At 33.9% G+C, this 17,448-nt stretch overlaps 1 protein-coding gene across 1 annotated transcript in view; it reads left to right on the top strand.

Annotated features, from left to right (window-relative positions):
* LOC136034396 (inactive peptidyl-prolyl cis-trans isomerase FKBP6-like) overlaps positions 1-16,468 on the top strand; it is a 66,827-nt gene extending 50,359 nt beyond the window's left edge. Inside the window, exons 8-10 of the mRNA XM_065715545.1 lie at positions 929-1,040; positions 5,449-5,547; positions 10,348-16,468. Of these exons, the coding sequence (XP_065571617.1) occupies positions 929-1,040; positions 5,449-5,547; positions 10,348-10,605 (469 nt within the window). The 3' untranslated portion in view covers positions 10,606-16,468. The remainder of the gene's footprint in view (positions 1-928; positions 1,041-5,448; positions 5,548-10,347) is intronic.
* The last annotated feature ends 980 nt before the right edge of the window (positions 16,469-17,448 follow it).

Here is a 17,448-nt window from a genome sequence, read left to right as displayed (position 1 = left end):
AAAAACCAGAACTAGGAGTTTACCATTTTGTGTCTTTGAGCGCATTTATTCTCGAAGCAGTGTAATCAAGAAGTGTAAGTTTGAAAATATGTATTGTTCTTAATACAGCGCAAGTATGACTTTGCTGTAAAAATAGGGGCAGCACCCTCAGGTTTATTGCAGCACCTGGCTGTAATAGTTTATTGCAGCACCTGGCTGCAGCACCTGGCTGCAATAGGTTTATTGCAGCACCTGGCTCTTTTAAGTCTGATAAGTTTCTGTTAGTTTCTTGTGAAAGAGCTTGTTTTTCCCTTGTTCGTTTTTTTTTTAAGTTCTACGAATCCTATTCACAATTTTCCAAATTTTAAAGAAAATTCCAAATTTAAACGAAAAAAGGACATTCAGTGGTTTATCCCTCTTTTCTCGTATCTGTGTTGGAGGATAAATTGAATATTTAGAAGAAGTGCTATATTTTCTCTCAAGATTCGCAATTTTCAGGTATCGTTGGTCTTCCTGAGGGGGGTGGGTAATTTGAAGGGAGGTAATTGCCCGCTGGTGCCCCTCATGGATGTTGACGTGGACGCTCTCCCAGCTTCCCGAAAAATCGACTCTTCTCAAAGGTCAAGCTTCTAGAAGCTTATTTTTTTCACTTTGTAAAAATACCCAAATTTCACGAAAAAGAAAGTACTCGTTAAAGTTTTCAAACTCGTAAAAATTTGAAACTAAACAGTGTTTTCTGAATGAATTAGCTCTAATGAGCTTAAACAAGTCTAATTGAGAAGTACTATGGTCTAGTTTCAAATAATAAGCGAAACTAAAAGAAAAACGCAATCTATGCTTAGCAATACATATGTACATTGCTGAACTATAGGGTTGAAGCAAATTTTTGATTGAAATTAGGATTTAGGTTTTTTTTTTAAAAACAACAACTAAAAACTTGTTTTTATAGCAAAGGTGCAATATTGCGAATTTTCAAAGACTTCAAGAAGGCCAGGTATTTTCTGACTGAAGCGAGTAAACTTCGAAATAGGGACGAGAAAATTTTGAATGAGCTTGAAGAGGCAAGTTTTTTTTCCTTTTTTTCACATTAAACCCTTTTCTTGCGTTTTGTGCTGTTGGGTGGGACATGTTGCTGTTATAACTATTTCTTCCTAATTAGTATCGGAACACATATATATTGTATATATATGTTACCGTGAATGTCCGAAATCTAGTTAATGTCCACATTCACCGGTTCGAAATTCCCTTTTCTCTGGCTGGATTTAATTAGCTTTGCGAGTCAGCCTTTTCAGTCTTATGTAAGCTATAGTGGTAAAAGTTAAAATTAGGTTACGTAAGATTATGTTAGTTTATTAGGTTAGATTAGGTTAGATACGATAGATTAGGTTAGATTAAATTTGGTTCTAAATATCAGAAATGGGTTAAAACCCTAAGCTGTCATAACCCAACATAAACTCACCAAACCAAATCTAATCTTTTCTAACCTACCCTGTCATCCTCAAACCTTGAATTAAATTGAAAATTTGACTGGCAACGCTGATTAAATCCAAGTAGAAAAAAGGTATTTCGGACATTTACTGGTGATTGTCAATATTTATCAAATTGCGGACATTCGCGGTAATATATATACTAAAAAATCAGATTTACATTAAAACTACAAAATAATATTGTCTGTGCTTGTTTGGCAGCAGTAAGCCTAATGGTGAAGTACAAGAGTGAAAAATGAATTTGATAATGACAACAGTTGTAACATAATTAATTCTTTTGTTGGAGACAGGGGGGAGGGCGACTATTGATGGATATATACGCAAAGATTTTGTATGAGGTGTGCGTTAACTTGTTCACATCAATATACGACTAAATGGGTTGCTTAAAATGGGCATTTTTGGGTACAAATTTTCTAAGTTCCAGAGGTAACTCCCTCAGGTGGAAAAAGATAGATGGGGGCCTAATGCTTGTTTGGCAGCAGTAAGCCAAATGGTAAAGTACAAGAGTGAAAAACGAATTTGATAATGACAACAGTTGTAACATAATTAATAAACAATCAAGAGAGATAAAACTCTACAAAAAGAAAACTTCAAACGAGACGACGGCCAGTAGAATTAAAAGACTAAAACGACGCGGATATTTCGCCTGTATAAAACAAGGCGTCTTCAGCACAAGATAGAAAATTAAAAGAAAACTAATCGAAAAACAAATAAAAACCACCACCAAATATTTATTATATTTGGTGGTGGTTTTTATTTGTTTTTCGATTAGTTTTCTTTTAATTTTCTATCTTGTGCTGAAGACGCCTTGTTTTATGCAGGCGAAATATCCGCGTTGTTTTAGTCTTTTAATTCTACTGGCTGTCGTCTCGTTTGAAGTTTTCTTTTTGTAGAGTTTTATCTCTCTTGATTGTTTATTGTCATGTCTGGCCAGTTCGGCTTAAGAACTTTCAACATAATTAATTTAATGGTAAATTAAATGGCTGGTAATTAAATGGTGATTAATGGTAATTTAATGGATGTTTCGAATATACCGAATTACAACTTTCATATTATTGGCCATTCAGCGATCCCTATTTTTACGAAACTGGTTTTGAGCTATCTGCTTTTGCTGGCATAGAAGAAAAATCGCTAAACGGTAATTTCCGAAAACAGAAATGTTTAAAATACCTACTTTTTGCATCCATGACAAGGAGTCTAGGTAACTTATAAGAGCGAAAACTGACGTTACTTTCGAAAAAGAACAGTGATTGCCATTAAACTTTTAATTTCTGCAAATAGTCGCCGAATTTACTCAACTCTTTTTTTTTTAGATTTTTAGTAAATAGAATGAATAGAAAATAAAATAGAATGAATACTAATACTGCTGACGAATTATCGGATCAACAAGACACCTGCTGCCACCACAGTTATGCACGTTCCCTCTCTAACCCACTTCATAGGCTCACCCTCTATCCCTTCTCTCCTACTCCCACTTGACCTCCTACTTCCATTAATGTTTTTTTTTACCTCTTTTCTACCCGCTTGAAGAAGTTCGGTTTTTCGACTATTGGCTAAATCAGTTTAGGAAGAAGTTGTTTTATTCAAAATGTTTTTTTTTTTGCAATATTGAAAGAAAAATTTTTAGCCCTCGTGACGTCATTTGAGGATATGCGTGTATCGTTTAATGAAAATAAGACTGAAATGATTGTTTTTAATCGTAAAACTAATACATTACGATTATAATATATCCATGATTAGAAGTCCGGTGATCAACAAGAAGACTAATATACAATTTATTTTCAAAACCTAGGGAGGGGGGGGGGTGTTTTTTCGACTTGTTAAAGTAAAATTACGCAAAAAGGAAATTTTCCAAAATATAGGTAGGGGGAAGGGAGGCAATGTTGGATTTTGTATATGTTATTTCTAAATAAGGGAATTCCCGAATACCACCATCTATGTCAAACAAATTAATCTCGCGCAAGAGCATTAAATGGCAAAATAATCTTAGGTTTCCTCCTGAAAACTGCGAAACAATCTTATCAAACAGTTCGTGAACGAACTGTAAGTAAGGAGCGACACAGTTTAATAGTAGCCGAAACTCTAAAAGACGGAATTTTAATATCAATAGATACACCAAAAGAACTGGCTCATTATCCTGATTCCAAATGTATAAGATTCGTTAAGTTTAGTGTCACTTATCATAGACTGCGAGCCTGAGGAAATTAGCCTGATTTTTGAAAAAGGGGGAAACACCCCTAATAGTCAAGGAATAACGAAATCATACCATCAGATTCTGTATATCAGAGAAACCTATTGCATTAAGTTCCCATCTGCAAAAATGTGGAATTTGTGTTTTTTTTTTTAAGAAGAAAGATCACAGATGCGTGTTTATTTTGCTTTTATTTTATTCATTTTTTCTCAGGGATGATTGTATCGATCCAGTGGTCCTAAAATACCGAGAGATGGCCCATTATAACGAAAATTAAAAGTTCTGGTGTCTTTTTAAGTTACAAAAGATTGGAGGGTACTAGGGTACTAGATCAAAATTTTGAGATGGCCATTTTGTTCGGCATAGTTAAAAGGCTTAATTACTATGCCTTTAGAGATAACATAACCCCGCAGAGCCCCTGGGGAAAGTCGAAGGATCGCTTCATTAGAACAAAAAGAAGATTTTGAAACTACTTCATTAGAACAAGAAGAAGCTTTTGAAACTACTAAAAAACTTTAGCGTGAAGAGCGAGGCGTTGAGTAGGGGACAACACCCATCATATACGTAATAATTTTTGTTCGTTTTAAGTTTTAATGTTGTTCCGTACTTTCAGTGAAAAAAAAATGTTTTTTTTTATATTTAATTAAATAAAGGGATCTGTCCTCCCGGAATTTAATTACGAAAATATTGTGGGGGAGGGGACAAGGTTCTTTTTCGGTAATCTAAAATCAAGATTCTGAAAAATACATTTTTTTATTTTAATAAGGAGGAATTATTTTTCTTTAATCTAGAAGGAATTTTTTTTCCACTTTTTCAATGGAAATGCAAAAAAAAGTTCAATATCTAGGGGAGATAGTTATATCTATTAATTTACCTTTAAGTTTAGTGCATCTGCGTTCCCCTATTGGATGCGATGTCAGACCAGACTTTTTTTACTTATAGATATTTCCAGTAAATTCTATGACAAGTGATCTTATGGTAAGTTCTATGGTAGCTAATTGGCAAACTAATCAAAACTAAGGCATGTAATTCAATGGTAATTGAAAACGTCGTATTCCTGATGCACTCAGTGTTGTACCAAAAATAACTTGTACCTGAGTACCATTCTTTCTTTTCGCGCTTCTTCCAAAAACGTGTGTAGACATATAATACATAAAACTTACTCTTATTAAGAACATAATACAAATAATAATAGAATGTAGTCCCTACCTCCAATGTTTGTAACATACTATGGGAATTGGTTAATTAAATAAGCTTTAAAAAAATAATGTATTGATTTTTAGGATAAATAGAGACATAAAGGCCTGGGCTAGATTTCTACTTAGAGACAAACAATCTGGTTAAATGTTCATGAAGACCATTTGATGTCTCTCAATGAATGGTACCCAGGCTATAGTATACCCCCCCCCCCTGCTACTATTCTGGACACACTGTAAAACAGTCATGAAAAAATAATCTGGTGTATGCCATTACTTTCGCTGTTTGAATGCCATCTGACACCTCTCTTTGAGTGGAACCCGACCAATAATATACCCGCTTGTCAAACCTCCCCCCCTCCTGCTTTACTGGAAACACTAGTGAAACAATTTTGTGTCTAAAAACACTCATGGAAAAACAGCGTGGTGTTTTGTATTTTTATGCTTGGATATTTTAACTCAGAATAAACGATTATTGGTTCAATATATATATATATATATATATATATATATATATATATATATATATATATATATATATATATATATATATATATATATATTTGAATTTTTAAGGATTTTTTTTTAATTCCAGCTCGAAAAAGATGAGAATAAAGAAAAAGAACTTGAGCGAGCTTTTGCTGCAAAGGCTGTAAGGGGATCTATTGGCATTCCTGCTTCCCATCCACAAAAGGTTTGTTTGAGCTGGGTCACTTTCTTCTTCTTCTTCTTCTGATTTTCTAATTTTTTTTTTTCATTATTTATTTTTCTTATTCTTAGTGTTTTGTTTTTTCTTTGGTTTTAACATGAATATTACAATTAATGCTCCTTTAAGCTAATTTTACGTGTCTTTGAAAATTGCTGCCAAGAAAAAAAGGAAGGTACATGTACCACTTTTCCTCTCGTTTTTTCAGAGAGAGCGAGATAAAGGGAAAGAAGGAATAAACCTTTCTTTCCCCCTTTTGAGGGAATGAGGTGAAATAGAAACAGGAAGTAACCTCCCTTTTAAGGGAGTCATGTGAAAGAGAAAAAGGAAGATACCTCTCTTTCTTCATTTGAGGCAGAGCGATGAACGGAAAGAATGAATAAACCTCTTCCTCAGTTTTGTGAGAGCGAGATAAAGGGAAAGAAGGAATAAACCTTTCTTTCCCCCTTTTGAGGGAATGAGGTGAAATAGAAACAGGAAGTAACCTCCCTTTTAAGGGAGTCATGTGAAAGACAAAAAAGAAAGATACCTCCATTTCTTCATTTACGGCAGAGCGATGAACGGAAGGAAGGAATGAGCCTCTCTTCGCCCGTTTTAAGGGCGAGGGTGAACGGAAGGAAGGAAAATTCTTCTCTTCCTTTTTTTTAAGAGAGAGAGATGAAACGAAGGAAGGAATACACCTCTCTTCGGTGATGTTACGGGAGTGAGGTGAAGGAGAAAAAAAATATGCCTCACTTTCTTCATTTAAGGCAGGGCGAAGAACGGAAAGAAGGAATAAACCTCTTTTCCTCCCTTTTAAGGGAGTGTGGTGAAAGAGGAAAAAGGAAGATACCTCTCTTTCTTCATTTAAGGCAGGGCGAAGAACGGAAAGAAGGAATAAACCTCTTTTCCTCCTTTTTAAGGGAGTGTGGTGAAAGAGGAAAAAGGAAGATACCTCTCTTTCTTCATTTAAGGCAGGGCGAAGAACGGAAGGAAGGAATAAACCTTTCTTCGTCTGTTTTAACAGATAGGGTGAACAGGTGAAAGAAAAAAAAAATATCTTTTCTTCATTTTCGAGGGAGAGAGCAGAATCTAAATATCATGTTGTTTTTTCTATTGCCCTTACTTGTGTCAAAACTTTCTGAATACAGACACAATCTACTTCTTTTTTCTCCCACTCGAGCCTTAAAAATCGTGTAACAAAACAGCATATTTTGTTAGGGACTGCACTGAATTACACTTTTTTTGGGGCTGCACTGCTTCTTACAATGTTTTGTCTCTATCCTTGTAGATTGATTCATCCACGTTTTCATTGGAATTGTAACATCCTTGTTTGGATAAGATAATTTTTATTACAGGCTTTGACCAGCTATACTTTGTGTAGCACATGTGATTCATCCCCTGACTGGTGCCCAGGGTTTAACCCCCCCCCCCAGCAGCAGGGATGAGCGATAAGATTGATTCTTGTTTCTGTAAAAAATATTCAGCAACTCAAACGTTGATTAGACGGCCTATGCGCCAGCAATCGCTCAGGAGGATCTTTATCCTTTTTTTATGTTTGACCAGCTCTTCAGAACTCGAAACTACTTTGTATACAAACATGGCCACATTATGGCTCACGAGCCATGTGCAGTTCTTTGAAATAGAGAAGGGGGATCTCGAAAAGAAACGAAAAAATTGATAGAAATGGGATTTTTTTTTATTAAAATAAAATAAAGGAAATATGAATCTATGTATATTTCTTTGCATCCTATCTAAGGATATGCTATATTTCTTTGTATCCTATCCTATCTATGCTATTCCTATCTAACAATACTGTTATCATTTCTTGATAAAAGTTATCACTAAAACAAAAGTTATAAGCAAATATTTTTTCAAAAAGAAAGGCAAACACTGCTTGGAATTAAAAGATAATGAATAGAGTAATGAATTCATGTTCTTTCTTGCCTGATGCAAAGAAATATCTGTAATCAAGAACTTATTCAGGGGGGGGCTCAAGGTTTGAAGCCCCCTGAGGTTCTGACCGACTCGTAAAAACGTAGTAAAAATACATATAACCAAATTTTGATGCTTTTTTAGAGTTCTGTACCCCCACCCCCCGAAAAATAATCCCCTTCGAAAAAAATCCTGGATACGCTCTTGTCTGCAATCAACCTCACATTAAAAGGAAAAAATAAAGTTAATACTGATATTGTTCTAATTATTATTAAGTTTTATTAAAAAAATTAAGATTTTTAAACACGATTTAACTACAAGAATGTTCAGTCACTTCTCTCGTCTAAAATTGATACACTCTCTAAAATTGATAAGAAAAAAAAGAGTCACACTCTCTAAAATTGATAAGAAAAAATGAGAGTCATACTCTCTAAAATTGATAAGGAAAAAAAATTTGAGTGAATACCACATTAATTTAAAAGAATTACTAAAAGACTTTCACTTACAGTTCGTGATTAGAATAATTCAAAGCTTAGTATTTTCTTGTTAATCCTTCGGAGATTAACGTTATTAACGATGGATTAACGACTCCTTATTATGTCTGAATGAAAGTTGCACATGTGAAGTGGAATTGTGAGAGCTTCAAGTGGATTATAGTCTTAAAATGCATCACAAATTGCACAATCTTCAAATGAGTGCCACTATCAAAGTACCTCAATTTAAGTAAACCTGCTTGCAGGTTACCGCCTCGATTCTGCACAGCATATTACTCCTATGGTGGGGATTATTGCAGTTTATTATTGTGATGTGCTTTTTCTACAGTGAAGTTTATAAAGTGAAGTTTTTCTACAGTGAAGTTTACAGTGAAGTTTTTCTACAGTGAAGTTTACAGTGAAGTTTTTCTACAGTGAAGTTTATAAAAGTGAAGCACTGTTCTTAGCTCAAAAGTGAATATTGAATGGAATTAATTTTACCAAAATTAATTTTAACAAATTATGAACCTAGTTCCAGGAAATTTATGGCCAAGCTTTAACTTTCAAATAACCAAATCAGGGGTTTCAATTAAGGGGAGGGGCAGGAGGAATCGCTCTCTAGATTCCCCCCTCCCTAATCTTTTGAAGATAATGTTTTTTTTACATTTTCATTGGTAATTATCACAAAATCAATAAAATTCTCTCTGGATTTTTAAAAATTCATATTTCCTCGCTATATTTCCTCGAACTGGCGCTCCTGAATCTGATAAGATTGAGTAGAATGATGGGGATTACAAACACACATACCATCTAACAGCAAACAATAGCTGTCTTGTAAATTTTTTTTTGTAAAACAGAAACTGCTTGCAGATTACCGCCTCTATTCTAAATAGCATTTTATTGTGAGTTGCTCACAATATAAGTGACTATTTAATTAAATAAGTGAATATTTAACGGAGTTAATTGTACCGCGCGAACAAATTATGAACCTTATTTCAGAACCCAATTGAAAATTATTGCAAAAACAACAAAATTCTCTCTGGATTTTAAAAATTCATGTTCCCTCGCTTATTTCCTCGAACTGGCGCTCCTGAATCTTATGAGATTGAGTAGAATGATGGGGATTACAAACACACATACTTGGGAGGCGATCTTGGGAGGGGATTCCTTATATGTCCTCGTTTTTCTCTCAATCTTATGCCGGGAAAATAGTCGAAAGTCTAATTCTCTTTGATACATTTTAGAAAGTGAGGGAGAGAGAGGGGGGAGGGAGGATAGCAAGAGAGAATAGAAAAGAGAGACACACCTTTGTAAATGGACAAGGCTGAAGCATGCTCCAATTATTATGCCATCCAAGGTATAAACAAAAATGAGCCAGCAGAGCTCATTGAATGCCCAGTACTTTGCACGGGGGGGGGGGGGTAACTTATCCGAACATGACATCATTAAAAGCTTTTCATCTTTAGAAACCTTGATTTATCAGAGAAAAAAGCCCCACTAGGTCTATTCATAACAAGGAATCTTTTCTTTTCGCCTATATTCACGCAAATATTCGTTCTAGAGTTTTCATTTCCCTTTCATTAAATTCACTTTTTAATTCAAATTTTTATTAACTTAAACACTACTCACTGTGACAACAAGTCACAAAAAAAAACCGCTGGAAAAATTGATCGTTCGGATATAATAAAAATAAACACAAATGAAATTATTGCAAACTTTAACTATTCAACCTTCAAACTTTAACTGTTTTCTTCCACTGAAAATAAGAATAGCAAATAGGATTTATAATCCCTATTATAGCTCCAAATAACAAATAAATTCGTAATCCCAAAATAACCTATAAAAACTCATCGGGTTTCACAAAACCTCCACCTTACTAGTTGCTGTAAAACGCCCAACTAGGTCTCTTCATAACATGGAAGCATTTGTCTTCGCTTATATTCACGCATATTCATTCTAGAGTTTTTCATTCCCTTTCATTAAATTCAGGTTTTAATTCAAAACATTTTATTAACAAACACTACTCACTGTGACAACAAGTTACACTGAAAAAAAAAAAAAAAAAAAAAAAAAAACGCTGGAAAAATTGATCGTTCGGATATCACTCATTTTAATTCATCTTAGCAATTCACAAAGAGGGGGTAAAAATAAAATCAATAAAAAAAAAACACAATATAGAAAAAAAATAAACACAAATGAAATTATTGCAGACTTTAACTATTCAACCTTCAAACCTTAACTGTTTTCTTCCACTGAAAATAAGAATAGCAAATACGATTTATAATCCCTATTATAGTTCCAAATAAAAAATGAATTCGTAATTCCAAAATAACCCATAAAAACTCATCGGGTTTCACAAAACCTCCGCCTTACTAGTTGCTGTATGATTTTTCTATTCTAGTCTGTTGCTGAGAAAGACCTGATCAACTACTTAACATCAAACGGAGTCAAGTTGGAAGGACTCGATTGGGAATCGGTTTTAGAGAAAGTCGAATCCTTCCGGAACGACGGAGCACGTCATGAGCTCATTTTGCCCGATTTCATGTGTCTTGATATGGAAATGATGAAATTTGTGAAAAATTTAAGTGACTATTTTAGGCTTTCGTTTGAAGAGGTTGAAGGTTTTCAACTTTTCAAAATAGTCAAAAGGAAGAATTAGAATTTTTTTCCCCTCTTTTTCTTTTAAAAAACTAGTTAAACCGTTATTTTCTTCTTAACTGCTGCATAGATATGTTGACAATCACTGCCATAGTTTTCTCGTATGGAGAGGGGCGTCCTTAAAATAGTTTTTGAAGAGGTTGAAGGTTTTCCATTTCTTAAACTGTCAAAACGAAGAATTGTTTTTGCTTTTAAAAACTAGTGTTAGTGCTGATAATCACTACCTGAGTTTCATCGTATTGCGGGGAGGGGGAGGATCCTAAGAATAAGTTTAGCCAGCTTCTAGAAAATATACGTTAACAGTCGGAACAGTGTATCATTATTTTATTCATTTAACCAGGGTTTCTGGTAAACAAACCCTGCTGTGGAGCATCCGTGGTAAGGGGAGATCAAGCTTTTTGAATATTACCCTCTTCCCAAAATCTTATGACTTAATACGTTTTCTATAATTCTCAAAAGACTGATCACTTATGTACGATAATGCTTGTTTTATGTTTTGAACTCAATCGTTGCTTTTCGTTGTTGTTTATATACATATATATATATATATATATATATATATATATATATATAAAACAAGAAATAAGGTTTTTTTATAACAACCTAGTCTGCTTGGTTTTTCCCTGAACTGTTTCATTTATGTGCTGATATGCTTAATTTACTTAATTTAATTTACTAAATTACTCTAGAATTTTAGTACTTTTGTGCGGCTCCCAAGACGTCAATTAAGTTAATGATGTTTTCTAAAAAGTATATACAATCAAGTTTGTCCTGCTCACACAAGAAATTTCAACTTCGAATTTTAAGTAAGGAGCAACCAGGCTCAATAGTAACCGAAACTCTAAAAAAGGAATTTTGATACCAACATATACATCGGAAGAATCGAAATTTTATGCTGGTTTTGAATATATAAGTTTCATCAAGTTTAGTTAATGGCCCATCAAAAGTTAGTTTGGCCCATCAAAAGTTAAGAGCCAGCACGAATTGGCCTTATTTTCCAAAAAAGGAGAAAACAGCCCCTAAACTTCATTGAATCTCAATGAAAATTTCGCCGTCAGATTCAGCGTGTCAGTGAACCCTGCTGTGTTTCAAGCTCCTATCTACAAAAATGTTGAATTTTGTATTTTTTTTCCAGAAGTAAGATCACGGATGTGTTTTTTTTTCAGGGGTGATCGCATCGACCCAGTTGTCCTAGAATGTCGCAAGAGGGCTCATTTTAACAGAAATTAAAAGTTCTTTTGCCGCTAATTGAACAAAAAAATTGGAGGGCAACTATGCCCCCTCCCTCGCTCGTTTTTTCCCAAAATCACTGGATAAAAATTTTGTGATAGCAATTTTGTTCAGCATAGTCGAAAAGACACTATGTCTTTGAGGACGACTTAATCCCCCACAGTCCCCACGGGAAGGGCTGCAAGCTATGAACTTATCCCATTGTTTACATATAGTATTGGTTATTGGGAAGTATACTGACGTTTGCAGGTTTTTTTTTCTGATGGTGGGGGGTCAGGGGGAGGGGGTTACGTGAGAGGATTTTCCCATCGATTAATTTATCGTGGGGAAGAGAATTTCCATGAAGGGGGCACTGGATTTTCCAGTGTTATTAAAAAAAAATGAGTAATTAAATAAAAGAGCAAGTTTTTATAACTTAAAGTAAAGAGCAACATTAAAACTTAAAACGAACAGAAATTATTACGTATATGAGGAGGTTCGTCCCTTCCTCAATAACTCGCTCTTTACGCTAAAGTATTTTTAATAATTTCAACAGAGCTATTTATTCTAATTAAGCGGCCTATGTGATTCAGGAGTCATACTTAAAGAATTGGAACAAAATTCAAACTATAGTGTACAGAGCGAGGTATTAGCGAGGGCAACTAGGCCCCTACCCCGCCCCTTTTTTCTCAAAATCTACCGATCGAAACTTTGAGAAAGCCATTTAGCCAAAAAAATTAGAACTAATGTGCGAATTTCTTTTTAATTATTCATGTACGGTGAGCCAAAAATCAATCCCTGCATTAATTCAGGAACGTTCAGAAATTAAATAAAAAGAAACTAATTTTTTCAACTGAAAGTAAGGAGCAACATTAAAAGATGAAGCGAACAGAAATTATTACGTATATGAGGGTGTTTGTCCGCTCCTCAATGCCTCTTTCTTTACGCTTAAGTATTTTTAGTAATTTCAAAAGAGCTATTTATTTTAATTAAACGGCCTTTGTGATTCAGGGGTTATTCTTAGAAAATTGGAACAAAATTCGAACTTTAGTGTAAAGAGCGAGGTATTGACGAGGGGGCCAATCCATTTATATTCGTAATAAAAATATACGAATTTAGAAGTTCATTACGTATGTTAATTTGTAAGTTACGTATATTTATTACTAATAAAAACGCTCGTAAATAAAATTAAAAGTTCTCGTGGCCTTTTTAAGTAACCAAAAAATCGGAGGGCAACTAGGCCCCGTCTCCCCCAGCCCTTTTTATCAAAATCGTCCTATCAAAACTTTGAGAAAGCCATTTAGCCAAAAAAGTAAAATTAATACGCAAATTTCATTTTAATTATTCATGTACTGTGAACCAAAATAAAAACCTGCATTAATTCAAAAACGTTCAGAAATTAATTATAAAAAAACAAGTTTTTTTTACAAAGAGGAAGGAGCGACTTTAAAACTTAAAACGAATAGAAATTATTCCGTATATGAAGGGGACTGTACCCTCCTCAATGTCCCGCACTTTACGCTAAACTTTGACTCTTTCTTACAACTTACTTTTTAAAACAATAAAAAACTTTAGCATAAAGAGGGGGGCGTTAAGGAGTGGACTGGCCCTCTCATATACGGAATAATTTATGTTCGTTTTAAGCTTTAATATCGCTCCTTACTTTCTGTTAAAAAAACTTTTTTTTATTATTTAATAACTCTATTGACGCCGTGAGAGTCCTGTACTCAGAAACAAAGAAAGCCATGACTCAGAAACCAATTATTATTAATTACAATTAATAATTTATTATCTTGGTGCTTATAACTTCAAATTCTACCCTTTATATGCTTATAAAAAGCAAATAGGTATTAACACTTAAGTCCTTATGCACTTAAAATGCAAATATTTGACAAAAAAAATTAATTACAATTAATAATTTATTATCTTGGTGCTTATAACTTCCTTATGCACTTAAAATGCAAAGATTTGACAAAAAAAAACTATTATCTGGTGTTTTGTAACACAAATTGTAATGATTAATTAATTATTATCGATGGTAATTGCCTTCTCAAGCGAACCCCATGTTATCTTCCAGTAACTGGTAAATAATGATGAATTCAACTGTCAGTTTAATTTAAAGGGGGGATTGGGGATTTTGTGGTACTTCAATTAGGAAAATCTTTTTTTTGGACAATTAAAATTAGCTACAATATTGTTTACATAAAAATTTAAACTTTCTGGAATTTCTAGTGTGAGTACTTTACAACTAGCCGCGTTGTACAACCTTTGTACAAATTTACAACCCCCTAGATTTCTGCCCTTAACCTGATTTTGAGAAATTTCGTTTTAGGTCTTTCCATTGAAAAAAACTCCACCCTAGAGTTCGAAAAATACATCCCCTCTCTCCTCTCGTATCTTGATTTTTGGCAGTTCTTTCTTGATTTTTAGTAAACAAAGTCAAGTTACCTTCATTTAAAGTGATAATAACCTAATTAGATGCCTGTAATATTTTGACCGTATGTCAAACGAAACCTGTATTGAAAATGTGGTTCAGTCCCACTTTCTCGGACTATAATGAAAGAAAGGTTGAGATGGCTAGGGCACTTTCTGCGGATGAACGATGGCAGATTGCAAAAGTTTATTCTTTATGGCCATGTATCTGGGTATAATCGAAAAACAGAACATTCCTGAATAGGGTAGAAATGGCTCATAAGGAAGAATTTACGATTAAGTGGAATTACATGGGAGGAAGTAGAGAGTGAAGCTTTGAGTACGTTGGGGTGTAAGAGGAGCATGCCCATCTGTGTGGGCCTCAGGTGACTCGGTGTTGCAGTGACTTATTGGTAGTAGTAGATATCTGGTTATATTGCATTGCACAGAGACCTTAAATGCCTTCAGTAGGTAGCCCAAATACAAATTGTAAGAAGTGAACTTGGTCCAAATGGCTTCTGAAATGCCCAATTTTCATTTATCTTAGTATATATTTGATAATCTATATCTGCCTCTTGACAGATATTATTGTTCTTCTAAATACGTTAAGTTTTGGTCACAGAGAAAAAGTATGTAATACAGACGTCCGACTGAAATATCTTTATGGTACCAACCAAGTAGGTGCTTGTGCTAGTCTATCTTCAGTTTTTCAGGCTTCCAACACACATTAACGTCATCATACATAGACTAAGGACACCTGGATACCCGACCCTTTTTTTTTACTATTTAAGATAGGGCACATAGACATCTGTATTATATAGTTTCTGGTCTTTTTTGCTTCTCGTTATTGTCTTTTCGCTCTTTTTACTTCTTATTTCTCTCTTCGCTTGGTTTTTCTGATCTGTGGTGTTTCGACGTTTCTTGCTAGATCTGAACCCTTTAGGTATTTAAGACTCTAAGAATATCCTCTACACTCAAATACATAAACAATGTCTGAAATATGGTTAATATCGACATTAACCGTTGAATGTCCGACATTCTTTTTTCTCTGCTTGGATTCAATTAGCTTTGTGAATCAGCTTTTTCAGTCTTATGCAAGTTTTTATGGTAAAAGTTAAAGTTAGGTTACGTCAAAGACTTGTTTGATTTGACGTTTCAACACGGAAACAGTTCTTAGTTTGATCTTTCTTCTCGGCTTGATCATTCTTCTTTATTTCTTGTTGATTTAATTTTTGCTGTACGTTTCTTATATTTGCTATTTCTCATTTTTAGCCAGATCTATACCCTTGATCCATAAATGTTTTTGGCACAAAAGTAGAACTGTTTTCCCTCAGATTAGTCAAAAGAATCTTCCTCCTTCAACCCAAAAATCTGGGACCATTTTTCTTGTAATGACTCCCCGGTAAAATCCCTCCTTCCGGTTTAACCTGTGTGCAACTGTAATTATTGCTAAAAATCTCAAAAAGAGCCAATTAGGAACTAGAAAATTTTTTGTATCTGATTCGATTTTGTTTTGATCGCTATTTTTGTACTTTAATACATGAAATAAAGTTTGTAATATTTGGACAAGGTGTTTAATACTACACATTAGATTGTGGTTGCAAGAATAGCCACAGGGTCCTGGCAATAAAGAAAGTAATAACGGTAGTTAAAAAATAAATGAACAACTATATTATTTAATTTACACATTGTTTAGCTAAAATATCTATTATAAAATCCCTATCAATTTCCAGGACAATACATAGAGGCCGATACTGGCGGTAAGACACGTTAATTGGGAGGAGCGGCGAATCTTCCCCCACTAGATTTTGAAAGATACCTTCTTTGGTATTTTCATTGAAAAAAAGAAAAAATTGCCCCTTCTTCTAGATTTGGAAAATATATTTTGACCCCCCCCCCCCTCTCTATATTTCCGTGAATTTAAGTCCCTATTTGGAGTGTACAAAAGTAAATAGGTCATGTGATTTCTTCTTATAAAGTATCAGTTGTTCTGCTGGGTCCGGTGCTTAAATGAAAAGAATCTGCAGTGCAAGGAAAGCCAGTCCACAAAAGAGTTAGATAAGTTGCTTTCAGAACTTAGGTCCTTTAGGCACCATACTAAAAATAACGTAACATAAAAATTTATTAACTGTAATAGAAAATAAAATATTTTCAAAATCTAAATACAAGTAAAAGCTAGAAAATAGCCAAAAAAAAAAAAAAAAAAAAAAAAAAAAAAAAAAAAAAAACGATTACAATATAAAGTTGATCGTTAATCCTCGCAATATGAAAAAAAAGTATTAATTAATTTTAAATTTATTTATTTAGTAAAGGAATAACCACGGCCCATATTAACCTAGAAAATATCCTGAAACCCCCTAACAATGGCGACAGATTGAAACAGAAAGCCCATAACTGCATTAAAGTGGTGTATTTTATTTTAATATAGTGCTATATGGACGTCTTAATGTGAAAAATCGGGGGAGTGGTTGAATTGTCTCAGTGCATGCGCTTACAAGAAACAATCAATGACACGTGATGGAAAACTTGATGGAATGGCTGTTCTTACGGGAGAAAACCGCTGCGTGAACCAAGGTTGAAAACAGTCCGAGCTCCAAGTTGGTATGTGGCTAATAATCCAAATATTGTTAAACTCTTAAAAAAAGGTCCCACATCAGGGCTATCACTGAGGATTTGTCTCAAGATTGACGACTTGCAAAACTAGCGAGGTCTGATAAAAAAAAGAAATGACAACTGAAAATACAAAATAATAATTACATACTTTTTGAGGATATATATATATATATATATATATATATATATATATATATATATATATATATATATATATATATATATATATATATATATATATATATATATATATATATATATACTTTTCTCATAATCCCAAGCTCAACACTCAAATCCCTAAATCCAGGGAAAAACCCCATGGAGTGAGACGCTTATTTCAGCTTGCCAATTAAATTTGGCGTTAAGTAATTATCGTTGGTTCTAATTGGTCATTAATCTAATAATCGGGCTAGCACTGACGTTAGGTAGCTTACATTGCAGAAAATATAAAAGTTTTATATGGTCAGCCACCAGGGACACCAATTATATATAACTAGAGCTTGAATAGGGAGTTCGATTCACTAAATAGTCTGGATAGAAAAAAGGAAACCTTAATTAATAAAAAACCGTAACGCCTTATTCACACTTTTTCTTCTTGCTTGGATTGTTA

Source organism: Artemia franciscana, chromosome 13 (assembly GCF_032884065.1).
Source record: "Artemia franciscana chromosome 13, ASM3288406v1, whole genome shotgun sequence".
Taxonomy (NCBI): domain Eukaryota; kingdom Metazoa; phylum Arthropoda; class Branchiopoda; order Anostraca; family Artemiidae; genus Artemia; species Artemia franciscana.
This window is presented reverse-complemented; position numbering and strand designations above follow the sequence as displayed.